The following is a 16955-nucleotide window of genomic DNA, read 5'->3' as shown; positions in this document are numbered from 1 at the left end:
ATAAAATCATGGATAAATATGTTAGAACTTATACTCTGCTTCGAGGAATTTAAATTTTCTGCCAGAATTTTAAAACATTATGCACTTGCAATCAACCACTAAAGCCCTGTTTTCATTCCAGAAACTTCAACTGATGTAATTAACCCAATCCAGCTCCTTAATGAAATAACAGAGGTCAGCCATGGTTGTGTAAACTCTGATGAACTCCGACAACATTACAGTTTCACGTAAGTACAAAAAGACACTGTTGATTGTTTCTTCAGTGCAGGGCTTTGGGAGATAAAGAAAAAGAAACACTTCCCAACAACTTGCAAGGTCAGAGCTGAAAGGTGAGGAAAAGCTCGAGCCTGGCTATGGGGGACTTGCTGCCCCAAGGCCCTCCTAAGGTGGGATAGCTGATAACAAGGGCTCTGCATCAGAGACAAAAGCCCAGGGCTCCACTTCTGCTCCCTGCAGGACTCTCAGTTTCACACTGGAGTAAGAATCTCATGTCCGTGTGAAGAAATACTTGGTATCACTAGAAAGAAAGCTCATAAAGAAGTACTATTATGAAACCATTACAAAACATATCACGCATTCCGGGAATTCCATTTAATTAGTCATTTTTGTATTTACATTCATAATATCTGAACATTGTACCACTGAGAGGAGCTCCTAAGACCAAAGCCTTTAACACAAACCTGAAAAAAACCAACCTGTAAAAGTCAGAATTCTCCCCATTAAGAAGCAGAGCCTCAGTATATGATTTTATGCCAAGCTAAGACCATCTAATGCCCAGCTGTCCCTGCTGGGGCAAGGTTGCTCCAAGCTATGTCCAACATCTGCTCAACTCCCCCAGCAATCCAGTTCAGGGAGAAAAGCAGGTGGAAAACTACCTCTCCACCCAAGTCCTAAGAGCCAGCATAGATGTAAAGGCAATGTAAGAGATGTATGACTGATGATGGCAAAAAGAGAGTTAAAAGAGCTCCTTTTGACTGGGCACTGAACAGGCAATTGTTCCAGTACCAACTGAAATACGTGAAAACCTACATGGAAGTCCATCTGCCACCACAGCTTGCTACTGTTGGCAGTAGCCAGATAAGTAAAACAAGCAGAAATTTGTTTTAAAAAAAAAATTCTTCCAGGTCAATAGGAAGAAAACACCCAGTAGAGAGTTCATTCTGTCTGAAGAGAACAAGTACAAGCAAAGACACAATTTGCTCTGGAACCACAACCTGGAAATGCTCAGACATTTATCCAGAGACCTTGCAATCCCCAACCTGAAATATTTAATAAAAGAAATTAGAAAGCAGTCCACAAGGCTGGAACAGAAATATAAAAAGATGTTTCTGCTGGACACATTAATGTATCATATGTAAAGGCCAAAATACAATAATGTAATCCATGACCTCTCTCCTTCACTAAACAGCAATCCTCTGTTGACGGCAGTTTATGTTTCTGGACTCCTTGCACTCTCTTTAAGCTCTCATTTCCCATTTCCAGTTCTCAGAAGCCTTATGCTTTCTTATTTTCATTAAGAGAGTGAGATTTTAAAATCTTGTTTTTAAAACAGCTGCAGATGCACAGCTTATATGCAGATCTAAATTATAACTACAGCAACTCTACTCCTCTTCCCCCCTTTCCCACCCTACCAGGTATCTGTCCGTACAACTTTTTGTGGGCAGGCACTGGTGTTTAAGAGTAGGGTTAATCAGTTTATGATTCAGGCAAAATCTGGTACTACAGAAAATAATCAATTTTCTGCTAGGTCAGCAGCTGGACATAGCTGACTGTGCAACAGCAGAAGCTTTACAGCCAGCAAAGAAGGGTAGAGACATGCAGCTAAACATGTAGGACTCCATAGCCCTGACCCAAGCTACAGACTCGCTTTACCTATCACATTATGAAGTAATAAGTGTCAGTAATGGCTTTAAGCTCTGGTTTCATTCCAGCCTAGCCTTATCTCAATGCTTGCTAACAAAGCTCCATACTTGCTGCACCCAACTGGTGTATTCCTGCCCTCTCTCTTACACCAGTGTTGGCAGTCCACCAAGCTTTTTCAGCACACTGAGCTAGTAGAAAACTGTTCATGTTATATGGTTCAGTTAGCTTCCTGCCAGCTTAAATATGGAAGGAAGTGGATAAAACTGTTGCATTGAGCAGTTTGACCAGCTTAGGCTGCTTTGAAACCACCACATTACTTAGACCGATTCAAAGGCTGTCTTAAGACCCGTGGTACAAATTAAACAATGCATGGTTTAGTTTAGCTTAAACTGAACTGGAATTGAATTATAGCAATTAAACTCCTTATACCAAAACAAGAATGTTCATGAAGAGCCACGCATCAGGCTAATTGGTTTTTAAGCAGTTAAATTTGTTTCCCTACAACCTTATTTAGACACAGTCTCACATGAGCTGTCTGAACTATAGCAGGGCAAGTTAGGTTACAGACTTGCAGCACATCCGCTGCTCTAGGTCAAGTGTGAAGTTAAACAGTGCCACGGATTGATCTCCTGCACAGGCTTTTCACACATCAAAAAACCCAAACAAAGCACAAAGAGCTGCGTACTCCCTTCCAGGTTTGCCTAGATAGGGTCAACTTCCTCATCTACATCCCTTCCAAAGCACAAAAAGCAAACGTCTGCACAAGCTAATTGCTACAAGGGGGAACAGTGCTGCCACAGTCCCACCAGTTTAAAACTTTGCTGCACCTTTTCTGCCTTGCACAGAGCACAGTAACAGTTAAAATTCTGGTTTGTGACTTTTTTGCTGCAGAAACACTGCACTGAACTATCACAGAAGCTTGTTTCAATCCAAATAACAGGTGTGCAGAAAGATTCCTTACACCACCCCTGTAATGTGGCCAGCTCTTGGAGATGACATTTATGATTTGGTTAATTTGGCAAAAAGCTATATATTCAACTATTATAAAGTTTTATCACTAACTCACAGATTAGGTTTGGTATACAAAAAAGAGAAACAGCTTACAGGCAAGTGTAAAGAGTTCTTTATATCCCACATCCTTCACTGAAAAAAATGTAAGCATATAAGGGCTTGCGGTGGGTGGCTGTTATTCTTGTCCTTAGAATGGTGCTGGCAGGGGTTTTATCAACATACATGTTAAATTTAACAAACCAACTAAAGCAACTCAGCATCTAGTTAAACAAAAAAACAATTCCCTTATTATTAAAGTGATTCAACCACTGCTAAGTTTTATCTCTACTATGATGATATACAAATGCCATTTACATCACTCCCACTGCTGTTTAAAGCACTAAGAGTCCTTCTACGCATGGATCAGTGACTTTCACACAATGACAGCTTGGGTCAATCTAAACCAGCATCATGGTGAGACTGGCTTTGTCATCAGCTGGTTCAGAGAGTTGTACCAACAGTAAACATTATGAAAACACAAGTCTCTTTCTGCCAGGTTAAATCCCTCCAAACTGACCAATTTTAATTGTTAAGGGCCCACAATGCAAGGGAAGCTGCAAGATCACATGTGTGAGAAGGCTGGGAGATGAAAAACTGACTCTTTCAGTAACTATGAGATATTAAATCAGCTCATGGTCCTAAGGAACTTCATCTCAACCTTACCAAATAAAAAGCCAGAAGTTTCCTGTGGGCTTAATTCATTAAAACAGCACATCTTGAGGTCAGAGCAGTACTAGAACTACCATGAGGAAATGGCAAATTTTTGCATGGCCCATACATCTATTTGTGGCAGATTAAAGCATCAGAACTAAAATGTAAAGATCTACATAAGTAGATATCAGATTTCTAAGTGTCTTTTAGACATTAATTACATCAGAGTGACATAAGTAATGGTTTAGCTCACTTGAGGCAAGTAAAACACTAATTAGTACTAGTAAGTGGGCCCATGTTTCTAAGAAGAAATAAAGATGAGATTTCATGGGCAGCTAAATGTTTCTAATAACCACCATTGTCTCTTATACCGATTTCTGATATTATCAAACTCTTTCACACACAAACTGGTCACTGCAACAGCAGAAAAATGTTTCCATTTTTAACTTGGTTAGCAAGTTCAAGTAGCTGGGATGTGAGAAGCACCAGAAAGGAAGTAAGTGGTGGAGTGCATAGCTAGGAGCTTACCCCAGTCAGTAGCAATCATTAAAGCAACAAAAACATTTACTTTCTGCTGGCTTAGAAAACTGAAATACAGAGAGAAGTAAACATTGAAAGCAGTCCTGTGGTGGAGACTGACATAGCAGATCAGAAGGAGAGAAGGGAGAAAAACACGGGGAGAATGGACAAAAGGAGCAGGTGCATATCTTCTGAGGTGTCAGATCACATGTACTACGTCACCTAACTGTACCATGAGAACTGAAACAAGAAATTTACTGTTTATTAGTACAAATAAGACCTCAATTCAATTTTATAACCATGTTATCCACCGAAGCTTCCTCATTAAAAAACATGCAGATGATGTGTTGCACTTTCAAGACAATCTCACCTGCACATTCAGAGTTAACTAGACTTGTGAGTCCTGCTGTAGGAATGTGAAGAGTAATTCTGTGTGTGCCAGAATTTTAAAAGGACGGTGGTAACCAGTGCTGCTATTTTAGAGAAATGGCTTTCAAGTAAACTCAGCTGCAAAGTCACTTGCAAGTACAAAAGGAGATGGACAAGCATGAATGTCCATGAAATAATATACTGCTGAGGGGACTAATTTCTGTGGAAACAGAAATGCTACTGTGATTCTTCATTATCATAAAAAAAGGATTCATTACTATAGAAAATACTACCTTAATATTTTGGCTACTACTATTATTTTATCCAATCAAATCTAAAAGTACTACTTTAAAGGAAGCCATGATATGTGAGGTAACAGAAGAGGTTGATGTTTTTTCATAATCTAACCTTAGCTATTCATAAACCTAAAATAACACTGGAATATGTGTAAGTGTACATTTGATACATAAACACTTTCTAACATACAAAAGCAACTGAAAAAATGCAATGAATCTTGAGCCTCCAATCAAGTGTAGCTTCATGGTAGATGACACAGCTTCACTATCCTAGTTTACAAATAATTGTGTTGTAGAAACTAAATGAAACATTCCTCTTACTCACCTTTGGATCGAGTGGAGATGTCCATCCCCTCCACCACCTCCTGCTCTGCCTTTATTTCCTCTTCAGCCAAGCTGCAGGATTCAAAAAAGGTGAATTAGAGTTTGGACTTTCTGGACTATATTACTCCCATGACCAATTTCTATCCATCAAGTTCAGCATAACACTGTGAAACACAACTATATTACAATTTATGATGGAATGAAAGGTCTGCTGTTTGCCAGAGCATATATTGATCAAATGTATCAAAACCAATTCAGGTACACACATGTGCTGCAAATTACCAAGCACAAAAGTAACATTTTCATACTAATGACAGTCTTGTAACATGTAGTAAAGATTGTGGCAACGTATGTATGAATTGTGTGTGACAGACAAACAGGAATTCTGTTCCTTCCAGCTCCTAATCTCAGATAAACCGTGTGGACAGATGCCTGCCAACATTTAAATGCTCATCAGCATTTCTGAACAGATTAGCTCAAGCAACAGACTTAGCAACACAGAACAACTTGCAAAATTAGAAGGTAAAATGCAATTTTAAAAACCATTTAATAAATCCTTTTAAGGATTTTGGAACTAGACAACATAACAGAAAACTGAATATTTCTAATTTATTGGCAATACAATTCCACCAATTATTAACCATAAAAACAGTATAGAGTCATTACCATTCAATCTCCCACAGTTAGTTTTCTTTTGCTCCAAGCAGGATTAAATTATTACAAACTACATCTGACCTTCTTATATTCTAATTTCTTAGAGCAATGCCATTGAAGAAAACAATACAATCAATTTGGCTAGTTAAGTCACTTTGGGAAAGGAAGGTGGAATGGAGAGAAAAAAATTAACAAGAATGAACAGGGAGTTACAGACCAGTTTTGGAGATGTAACTGCTATCCTAGATGAAAGGCAAAAGAAAACACACAATCTTGAAGCAAGCCCAAATTCAAAATGATGGACAAATGGGGTTCTGGAGCCTCAGGAAGGTATTGCAGTGAGCATTAACAGCACCAGAGCACAACTGCCATGAGGAAGGCAGAGCCTCTCCTTTACAAGGACAATTTATCACTCAGTCTGTTAATGGAAGTTCTTGCTGACACAAGCTTGCAGTGCTATGGCAGATTATGAATTTCTGCTGGTATGGAGTGGGCTGAGGTTCCATTCAGCTACCCCAGCTCCAGGGACAGGGCCAAGAGGGCAGCTGGAGAACTTTGCTTTTGCCACTGTGTATAAATCTGTCTGAGACATCTCATCAGAGCTCAGAAACAACTGTGAGGACTTGGTCACATTTATACCAGAGAAACTCTTCAGATTGACAAACAGTTTATATTAGCAGGAGTTTTGTTATGGGTATAAATTAAAAGAGATTCCTAAACAAAGTAAAACTTAATAGCAGAAGGATTTTTTAGTCTGTTATTTGGCAAAACTACTTTTAATTAAGTATTGGCTCCTGGGAGGGTTGGGCTGTAATTCCTTTCACCATTTTAAACAGTACAGTTATGTCATCACAAATTTTAAATACAAATTAACCAACCTCAATGTATGGAAACTCTAAAGTTGAGAAGACACATGAGTGCCAGATATCGTTATCCTCTGTCATTTCTATACAGAAATAATTTACAAAATAAGCTCTTTAAAGTCACAAAACACTGAAGGGAACTGCTATTCTATTAACATCTACCTCCCAGCTCATGGGCTACTGATCACTTCAGCAGCAAGGCAAGGCACTCATGTAACCAAAATTATGGTAAATATGTAGCACAGTTGACCATAACACAGTGGTTCTCAGATTAAATGCACAACATAGCCAACCGTACTATGATGCTCACACATTTCCTATGCATGGGCAGATCAATTATCTTGCACATTTGTTACACCCTTTCTCAGGGGCCTCACAAGAGAAGAGCTGGCAGTGGCCTGCAGACACCAAAACATTTCATGCACCACTTGCCTCTCCCCATTCCTCTCCTATGCAAAGGGAAGGGATGGATTCATTGTTCTCTTCAAATGTTGCACTGGGTTTTTTTCTTCCCCTCCCTCTCAATAAAATCCTATTGCAATATCACCAAACTGTAAGAAGCCCCCTATCTTTAAAACATCTTGTATATATGATCAATAACGCATAGAGGTAAATATGTATTCATACCCAGTACTTCTGTAGGAATGAAGTAATCTAACAGTGCACATTACCTGCTTCTAAAATATAGATCTAGTTCCAGACAGACACTAGGACACACAAGGCTTTACAATACCCAGGTCGAACACTTATGCTCACTTTACACAGGCTGCTCCTAAATGGAATGGTTTCCCCAGTTCTTAACTTCTTGTTCCAGAAATCATGTCCATTTTATCAGAATCAGTTCTGGAATGTAACTCACTGTGCAGCTGGACATGCGGAAAATGGGAGAGAACCACACAGGGAGAAAAGGGCACCAGCTTTTTAGCAGCAGCTCACATTTAAGTTACATTATTGGAATATTATGGTATTCCATAATATTCCAGACTCATCCAAATCCATCAAGTCATTTTGTTCAAATCACAACCTCGGGGGAACATGACACAACATCAAAGATACAACAGTTGGTACAAATCAGAATTACAATCCAAGGAGCTGTGCATTAATCCTGGCTGAGAAAAGGGGGTGACTGGATCAATAAGGCAACAACACGGCAGGAACTGTTCCTACTTCCCTGACCAAAGGACCAGGAGAAGCTACAGGTTGACTGAGGATGTTCTGTGCCCCTGGGCCCAAACCTAGCACTGCAGGGAGTTACAGGGCAGGACTCCTATCGCAGCACAGGAGGGTTTTTCAGCTCAAAACCTGTCCCACCCACAGAATTTAAATCTGAGCTTAATTTCAGAAATTGAGTCAATTTCCTCCATTACCTTTTAAGCGCTCTTCCAATAGTTCTATAAATGAGAAAGCTTCTTCAGAAACACTTGCAAGATGAACCCAGCATCTTGCAAAAACATGATACAAAGAATCACAGAACCATGTGATTGCCTCGGGTTGGACAGGACCTTAAAGATGACCCAGATCCAATCAGCTGCCATAGGCAGGGATGCAAACACCAGGCAAAGGATGCCTGAAAACAGCTTTCCCAAAGATTTTAAGTATAAATGAGCAGTCAAAAATGCATTCTCCACTTGACACCAAGGTTCTCCACTTTCCTTAACAATGGAGGAGCACATTCCCTATACACATATATGCAAATTGCCCATCACTCACACAAAATCCAACAATTACCTGAACCTCAGAGGAACAGAGGCATCTCCATATTCTCTGCAATTAATTAATCTTTTAAGGGCACAAACATTTAAGTATACAAGAAAACCACAGAGATTATTCTGAAAAAAAAAAATCCCAGTGTTGGTGAGGAACAGTTAAAATGTGTGTTAGACGTGGCTATAAAAGATATTGAACATTCACAGCTTTTCAAAAGCATCTCCCAGTGCTTTATTTGCTGTAATGTATAATGACTTGCACAACATGACGTTGCTTGAATGTTAGCAGTGATGACTATAGTGGTCATCTTTGAGACTCAATTTTGTAAAAACATAGCAGCAATTCATAGCAAGTTTAGAGTAACTTTTCTAGAGCTGATATCTTTTTGCCTTTGCACCTGCCATCAACACAAGTAATATTCAGAAAATGCTTTATAAAGCACAGACTTCCAAAAGCAGATATTAGCAGAAGATTTCCAATTCGATAATTCAAGAAAAACAGGTCTTTAATCAGTTGCCTTACTATTACCCACAACAACATAAAAGGAAAATTAAGACCAGCAGCCAAATAATTAACAACAGGTATCTAGATCCATAGAAACAATAACTGTGTGGTCAAGTAGACTATTCTAGAGAGGGGTTTTTTTTTTGGAGAATTCATTTTTGTGGGGCTCAGAGCATCTGTTTCAGCCAGCATGCATTACTGTCATGCATGTATGAATGGGATGCTCTGAGGCAGCAGATCAGAAATGATACTGGAATATACTCAATTAAGTACCTAAATGAATACAACAAATAACTTATGTAATTCTGAAAGCTACTGTTATTTCCTCACGAAGATGAATGAACAAAGAATATGTTTTAAGAACACAACTGAAATTTAAGCTTTGCCAGTTTCCCTGTCAACTGACCAGAACACCAATTAATCATTTAAAACTTCCCTACTCATATTGACAAAACTTGCAATAACAACAAAAGATTGTTTTCTAAAATGTTAAGCTAATTTGTTTCATAAAAACTAGTTTAGCATATCTGAACGAGGGTAGAACGGGTAGAGGTTATTCCTTTGGGGAGAGGTGGGCAGAGAAAGAAAAAAAAATAATGATTGCAAACATACAAGGTTTATTGATACTTAGGTAAAAACGGAAAAATAATTGAGCTGCCTAATTTTTAAATATGTTCTCTACTAAACTCAATAGAGAGTGGGGGTTTTTTTAATATAAAATTCAGCTTTTCAAATTTCACATCCCTAAATTAAATACTGACTTTTCTGTTTAGCAAAATCAGTCCTTTACTCTTAGTAGTACTTACCAGAGAAAATGCACATACACAAGAATATTTAAAGCTGCTCTAACCCATAGTAACTACAAAGAGCAATTAAAAGTTGCAGATGAACTACTGCACCTTGACATTTAACCAAGTAAAACTGACAGATATGGCAAACCACTCGAAACAGCTAATGCCCACATACACAATCTAGATCTACATTAGGGAATAACACACAAATTTCAAATCAAGAACTACATATTTCTGGAATTCATTTTTCCTTTCAATTAACAGAAAACAAAACAAAAAAACTGATTAGAGACTATAAGCACCTAAACTGAATTTCATCTTTAAGATCATTCCTGCCTCTCATGCATCACATTTGTGAGCAGCAATTCTAAATAATTATTTCAAAAAACTGCATTCAATAAAAATTAAAAAACAAAAAAAGCTATTTGCATGCCATTGCTGAATAAATAGCAGCTTTGTATGAGCACTCACCTATAACAGTCTCTTACTCATCGGTAGCTATGCTATTTATGCAGGGCTCTTAAAATGGCGTCTGCCAGCACTGCACTGCCTCACTCCTGCTCTGAAGCTAAAATGGTAGCACTTTGTTCAATACCAGCAGCTCCTGTTTACACAGCAGGGCAAGATTCAAAGCCAGCATCTAAATATCAGAAATGGTAAAGAAGGACCAAAGGATACATGACATCTGAACGTTTAACTAAGAAGGCACAAGATAGGGAGATCTGTGAAGTCACAGGTTACTAAGGAAATCACTCAATTTTAGCTTCACTCTCCAGTGTGAGCACCTCATATTTTACATTTCCTGTTGCAGAATTCCCTGTAAAATGCTCCATGTGAATTAAGTAAAAAATATTTTGTATTAAGCAATTAACAGACAAAAAAGGCTTGTTCAGACATCTATGTACAGAAGTGTTTAAGCTAGTTACATGCAATAACAAGCACAGTAACTATTTCACATTTAAAGAACATTTAATTTCTTTTTAAAACCTTACTCTTATTCAGTGTCCATCCAAAACGGCTGCACAGAAGAGTAAAATCAGGGGAGGGAGGGGGATCCTTGTTGCCACACAGCCATCTTTAAGTCTATAAACTATACAGCTGAGGCCCAAGCTAGGCAAACAAATAGCTACAGATTTCAGATACTAAAAATATAATCTGAGAACAATCATGCTTGAAAGTAAAGGTTTATATCAGAAGAATTAAGAATATTAACATCCTGTCACAGCATGGTTTTAATCTCACAGTGTGAAATACAGATGCTCTGACAATGGGCAATAAAGGGTTAAGATAAGAGTGACAGACAACTACCAAATACATGAAACTCACTTCCTCTGTAGCTATGGCTAAATTAGTCTTTAACCCATGAATACAAGACATGTTTATTAACAAATGTATTTAAAACACTTTTAAAATACAATTTAAAGGGCCAAGCTTGATGGCCTACTAGGATGGTTTCCAGTCTGCAGACCCCTGAAAGCCAGTGTACTACCACAAAGGGGTTTGCAGACAATAACCAAGTAAATCAAACCTATTCTAACATGCTTAAATTCACTCTAATGGGATTCATGTGCCCATGGGAAAAATACTGGGGATCCACAAATAACAAAATTTGAAAATTGCCGTCTACTCCATTTTACATGGGCAAAGGCTATGTTCAACTTTCAAGATATTTAGGAAATTCAAATTAATACTTTGAATTTGAGACAGAGAAGAGGAGAGCTTTTACTGAGATATATCTCCCTTTAAGCAATTATGCTGGAGTAGTACCACCACTATGGAAAACTGACCATGACCTATCACTTTTCAGTGACTGGATCCACAGGGGCAGTAGCTGAAAACTGATACAATACAATACACTGGAAAACAAAGCAAAAAAGGAAAAACAAAACAACAAAATCAGAAACAAAATAAAACACTGGAAAAAACCCTCAAGCAAAAGTGATATCACAAAATGGAAGACAGCTGAGGAAGATGACCCAATTGAAGTTTGTGGACACTGATATGAAGGGCTAAATTTGTAATGTAATCTATTTATGTTTTTTGAGCAAGAAGTTCCTTTTGTTACATGCTCACTTAGTAGCAATGTAGGTTTTCTGCTACATTTCAATACTCCTACCTACTGTGGGGGGGTGACTGTTATATTTGTAGTGGTTTATACTCCGCATTTTTTTCATTCCCAATATGTTAAGTAGCGTCATTTGTTTCAAGAAATTACTCAGCTTTTCCCTAGCACTATTTAGCTTCCAAGTAAAACAGCTTGCCTGCAAAGAATGAAAAAGGCATGTAGCTTTTAAAAAGCTACTGTTTTCACCATGATTTATAATCCAGATCACTCCTTTGTTTTCCCCCCCACTCCATTCTTTGTCCAGTTAATTACAAAAGTAACTGAATGTTGGCACTAAATAATAATGGCTAATCATATTCATCCTGGGCAATTCAAATTACTCTCTAGTAGCCAGAAAACTTACAGTGCAATTATACGATTAACTGCTAGTTATAATCAGAATAATGGCCATTTGCTCCAAGCTGAATAAACCTCAGCTGCATTGCTTCATACATGTCCTGTCTAATTGTGATAGTAACAAGATCCAGGCCAGTAAAATCGTGGGGAGAAAGCATACTTGCTTTTTCTCTGCATCTGTCACTTAAACAAAACCCCACATTCCATCTGTCCTGAACAGAAAAAACAGCAGAGTGCTGCTTATTATGCAACCTCGGGAAGTGAGTGATAACACTGTACCTTGACAAAGCACCAAAAAAAAAAAATGTATATATGAAATTCTTCAGCTTGGCTGAATTTGCTTTCCTTAGATGGAACAAAGATGGCAGAAATTTCCAGAAGGCCTTTCTCAGCCTTGCCACTGCAATTGTCAATCTTTAACCTGCCTGCTGCAGCAATTGGCTCCAGCGGTGGTGGAGCAGCGCCATTGGGCTGAGCTGAGGCACAGCGCTGCTGTCTCTACCTTGCCTCAGACATCTTGCTGCAATGCAGACATTTGTTTTTTGTGAACTATGAAAGAATTATAATCCAGTGATTGAAAATAGTGAACTTTAACAGACTCACGATGTTCCATTTCATTACATGCATGAGGGCAGCTCACACAAATGCGCTTCACTGTCAGCAGAGTGTCTGGGGGTGCAGATTTGAAACAGATCCTGGTTTAACAAAACCTGTGGGAGCCATTTTAATACAAGCTTTCTGATTGCAGATCACTTACCCCTGGTCCCCCATTTTAAATAAATATTATGTTGTTCATTCTTAAAGGCTGGAAGTATACTGCTAATATGTATAAACAACTGCTAGGCAAATTGTGTCCAAATGTAATTTCTGGTTTTTAGCAACTGAAGAAAAAAAAAAACCAGAATAACTTCTTAGCTGTATCAACACTCTCTTGTATGCTGAAAAATGCATTAAAACTGCATACAAAAATACTATCACATGAAATTCAGTGGTATCCCAGCAGTATTTCAGGTTTCAAATTGAACTAGACATTCTTATAATCTAATCCTAAGGGATGGAGGGGTGGGGGGGGAAGAGGAGGAGAGGAAAGCTTTTAACCAAAGTGAGATATTCAAAGTAAGATACTCATACTGGCAAACAAGTAACCAGAGCTAAATTGCCATGTTAAAGAACATGACCAAATACATGGAAAGGGTCTATGAAAGTTTGCACGCACCACGCCTCAGCACAGTCATTTCCAAAGCCAGACTAGCTCTCAGCTCTTTCCTAAAATAATGAATGTGTATGGACTGTTAAAACAAGTGCAAAAATGACATAAAAAGCACAAAAGAGCATCCTTCCTCTGCTTTTGTAACAGCCCTGGTGATCAGTGAAAAACAGCTTGTTCAAACAAGCATGCAGGCGCTACAATTAAAATCTCTATAAAGAGCACAAAACGTTTTTAAATTAGTTATAAACCAAGCAAGTTTGTCTGAGGTTACACTTTGTATAGTATCAGAAACATATGCTCATTAAGTGTTATTTACTTTACTTCATAAGGTCACTTCATTGCTGAGCACTAGCACTTTCATCACACCCGAAAAGCCCAAGGAACAGAGAAAACGCGCTTTACCCTGCAAACATGGTAATTAGTGATCTATGAACAAACAGCAAGTAGAATATTTTTCACTGGCCTGAAGTAAACAGGAAGTAAAAGGTTCAAAATTTAGAGACAAATCATCAGAAAAACAGTGCATTCAAATTGAGCAGTTTACAAGTCCCTTAAAATGGACGCTAAGCAAATCTGACTTTTTTATATGACTAACCACTAACATCACTTCATCTACTGAACTAACTGACCCAGTGAAAACAAAATGTTTGGAAAACTATTAAAAATGTTCAGAGAGTAGCATGCTGCTTACTTACCAACTGTTCAAGCACCCATCTCATTTTTCCAGTTAAGAAGATACAACAGGCTGGCAGATTTGGGAATTGATCAAAAAGGAATTTCTTGAAATAATTACGTAGTATTAAACCAAAAGTTAAAAAAATAAAAGGGGAAAAAAACCCAAGAACGAACAACATGTATTACTGTCATGAACCACACATGATTTTATATCTTCTGGACTCCACAACACAGAACTGTGGCTGATACAATGTAAAACAAAAAGGCACAGATAAAAGTTACATTAGTTTATTTGAACTATGCAAAGCAAGAAAGCTAACAGTTTAAAAACATTTTCCATAAAGCATCAGATTTGTAAACAGATGCACTGCTGCGTTTTACTGAGCAGCACCCCATTTCCAAAATCTGCAGCATAAAAACTCCCTTTTAAAGGGACAAAATATTAACCATACATTGTCCCTCAGAAAGACAAAAGCGTTGTATTAAATACTCCTGCAAGAAAAAAGCTTCAATAATCATTTCAAGTTAAGATAAGCTGCATAAAAAACATGATGCAACAGCATACCACCACCTAGGCCCAATATCTACAATCTGCCATTAGCACTTTTTGCTGATGTCTAGGTTTTTAAAAATCCCGTATTTTCTCAGAGATAACTTATCTTAGCTGTTCCATTCACTGTTTAGAAAGGTAAACTTGCCTGTTCTTCTGTCTGCCATTATCCCTGCTTGACTCCCTGTAGGGCAGTTAAATGCATCTGCTCCCTAGCTTCCATTTTCTCTCCAGCAGGCATGTGACACAACAGACAATAGTGCTGGCAAACTGCTCAGAGACAGAAACCTCCTTTGGAATACCAGGATCTTGATAAACTCTAAAAACACCATCCTCCTGTGAAGAAGTAGGCATGCCAAGCCTTTGCCAGACTGTAAAATAAAGCTGTGGCTAATGGCTACTAACCATGTGACCCAAGAAAGCAAATTTAAACAATTCCAACTTAAGTGCTGTGGTGTGACTTTTGCACGAGAAATCACAGAGAATCACACTCTCAACCCACAACTCATAGGTCTTAGAGAAAAAGCAATGTAAAAAGCAAGGCTTACCTCTGTGGATGCATTGTTAACACAGTGTTATGTCAATACTTATAAAACATGGAGGACAGGCTCTCAGTACTCGGGCAGGGAGGGCTTGGCACTTGGGCTTGATGATCTGTCTTCCCCATGAAAGCCGCCCTCGGATTGGCTGCTCCGGCAAATCCGCATGTAAAGCGTCAGGGGATTGGCTGAGACACTTCCTGAGCGATTATCTTTGTGCGGCTCGGGGAGCAGGAGCCATCCCGGGCTCGGAGCAGGCCGGCGCGCTAGGCCCAGCTCGGCTCGCCATCGCCGCTGCCGCCCCAGCGCTGCGCTCCCCCGGCCCGAGGCACGTACTGGCCAGCTCGGGGGAGCGGCCGCACACCGCCTGCCTGAGCAAATGTGCCCCACCGTGCCGTTACTGGAGGCATCTGGGTGTTCTAAACCCGAAGTAGGCAGAGTTCACCCAAGAGCTGTTCTTTTGTTTGCACGGAAAGCTAAATTCGCTTTGCTGGTGCTCTGCTGGTCGACAAAGTGAGGCCACAGACAGAGAGCAAAACTTACAGAAAGTGCATGGGCACACGAGAGACTGAAATTAATAACTCAGAATTCAGAGAAAGGTTCTCCTGCTCCAGAATTCGAATATATGAACACGCAGCACAGCAGCTATATACCTACACTGTGATTTCTTCAGATATCACAGTATGCTGAGCCTCAATAGGAAAAGAAGCCTTGAACAGGAACACTCATGTCTCCTTTTCCCTCAAAATATTACAGAATGGCAATTGCTTTACCACAGAACGTTGCTGCCATTTGGTGCAGGCCCTTCCTGTGTATAAAATGCTGCAGAGCAAAACTAAAAATACCAGTATCACCCCAGACCCTGGATTTCCAATCCCCCCTGGCCCCCACCTTTCGTCCTGCTTGGGCTGTTACACAAAAACTGACTTCCTTAGGAGCGGCTGTAACTGCAGTTTCCTGTCCATTAACCCTGTAGGACTTGGTGCTTTTTAAGATGCAACACAGGCCTGGAAAACACAGATTTCTCTACGTGGCAAATTATGCATCTGTCCCCATAAAAACATTCAGAAAGCTTTTCAGATGTTTTTGCTTTACCTATTTATCTCCTACCAAAATGCTGCAAATGAAACAAAACGACAAAACAGCGTATAAGTAACCACTTTGATCTTGGGCCAATTCTCAAGCTTTTGATTCAAAAATGTGATTCTGTTCTTTTCCCTAATGCAGTGAGAGTGGGAGGATTTATTGTTATACCAGGAAGGAAGTCTTAACTCTAGATGAACATCTTAAAGGTTAAATTTTTAGAAATCCTTCAACAAGCCTTTGTATTTTTGTTCAGAATTTTGCATCTCTGTTACACAGCTCCATGTTATCATTCTATAGCCATGAACAGATTGCAAGGGAAATTGCAGATGAAAGGGTGGTTCTGAAGCATACCGCATATCAAATAGTTTATTAAACAAAAGCAAAAAAAAACCAAGGGAAGGTGTAGAGGGAGAGGCTTAACATTAAAACAATAACTATTAAGTAATGAAATGAAATTTTTAAAAGAGCAATCTTCCAATGCAACATGCAGGATCAAGGATTGTGCAAAACCAACTATAGAAAGCCCTCTTCCGTAAACCTACAACAGTTGCGAACAGAATATGCACTCCACGATTAGCAGAGTGCTAATAATCCCAGAAACAATCACCACCAAAAAAAAAGTGCCCTCCCTTACCTCCATACAGCACTTCTCATGATATTACTACTTTACCACACAAACCTCTCTGCCTGAGAGCCGACGTGACTCATATCTGTGCCACTCAGTAAAATTAATCACCCTGCTCTGCTTTGTAGCATACTGCATTCAGATTATTCTTTGAGATAGCATTGTCACAGGGAAACTACCACAGCAGCCTATCGCTGTGCTTACAGTTTTGTGTTTCT

General features: G+C 39.0%; 1 protein-coding gene across 3 annotated transcripts in view; it reads right to left on the bottom strand.

Moving 5' to 3' along the window:
* The window catches only part of ZMYND8 (zinc finger MYND-type containing 8), a 49509-nt gene extending 34176 nt beyond the window's left edge, over positions 1-15333 (bottom strand). For 2 of the 3 annotated variants that reach the window (XM_085079286.1, XM_085079284.1), the window contains exons 1-2: positions 15036-15332; positions 5074-5144 (exon numbers count right to left, since the gene is read on the bottom strand). In XM_085079286.1, the coding sequence (XP_084935412.1) occupies positions 5074-5144; positions 15036-15049 (85 nt within the window). In that variant the 5' untranslated portion in view covers positions 15050-15332. Of the gene's footprint in view, positions 1-5073; positions 5145-15035 lie in introns of all 3 variants that reach the window. The other variant, XM_085079285.1, reaches the window with a different exon arrangement.
* Between the last annotated feature and the right edge of the window lie 1622 nt (positions 15334-16955).

The sequence above is a fragment of the Lichenostomus cassidix genome, chromosome 20, assembly GCF_008360975.1.
Source record: "Lichenostomus cassidix isolate B80296 chromosome 20, HeHo_3.0, whole genome shotgun sequence".
Lineage (NCBI taxonomy): Eukaryota > Metazoa > Chordata > Aves > Passeriformes > Meliphagidae > Lichenostomus > Lichenostomus cassidix.
Note: the sequence above shows the minus strand (reverse complement) of the source record. Positions and strands in the feature narration are given on the sequence as shown.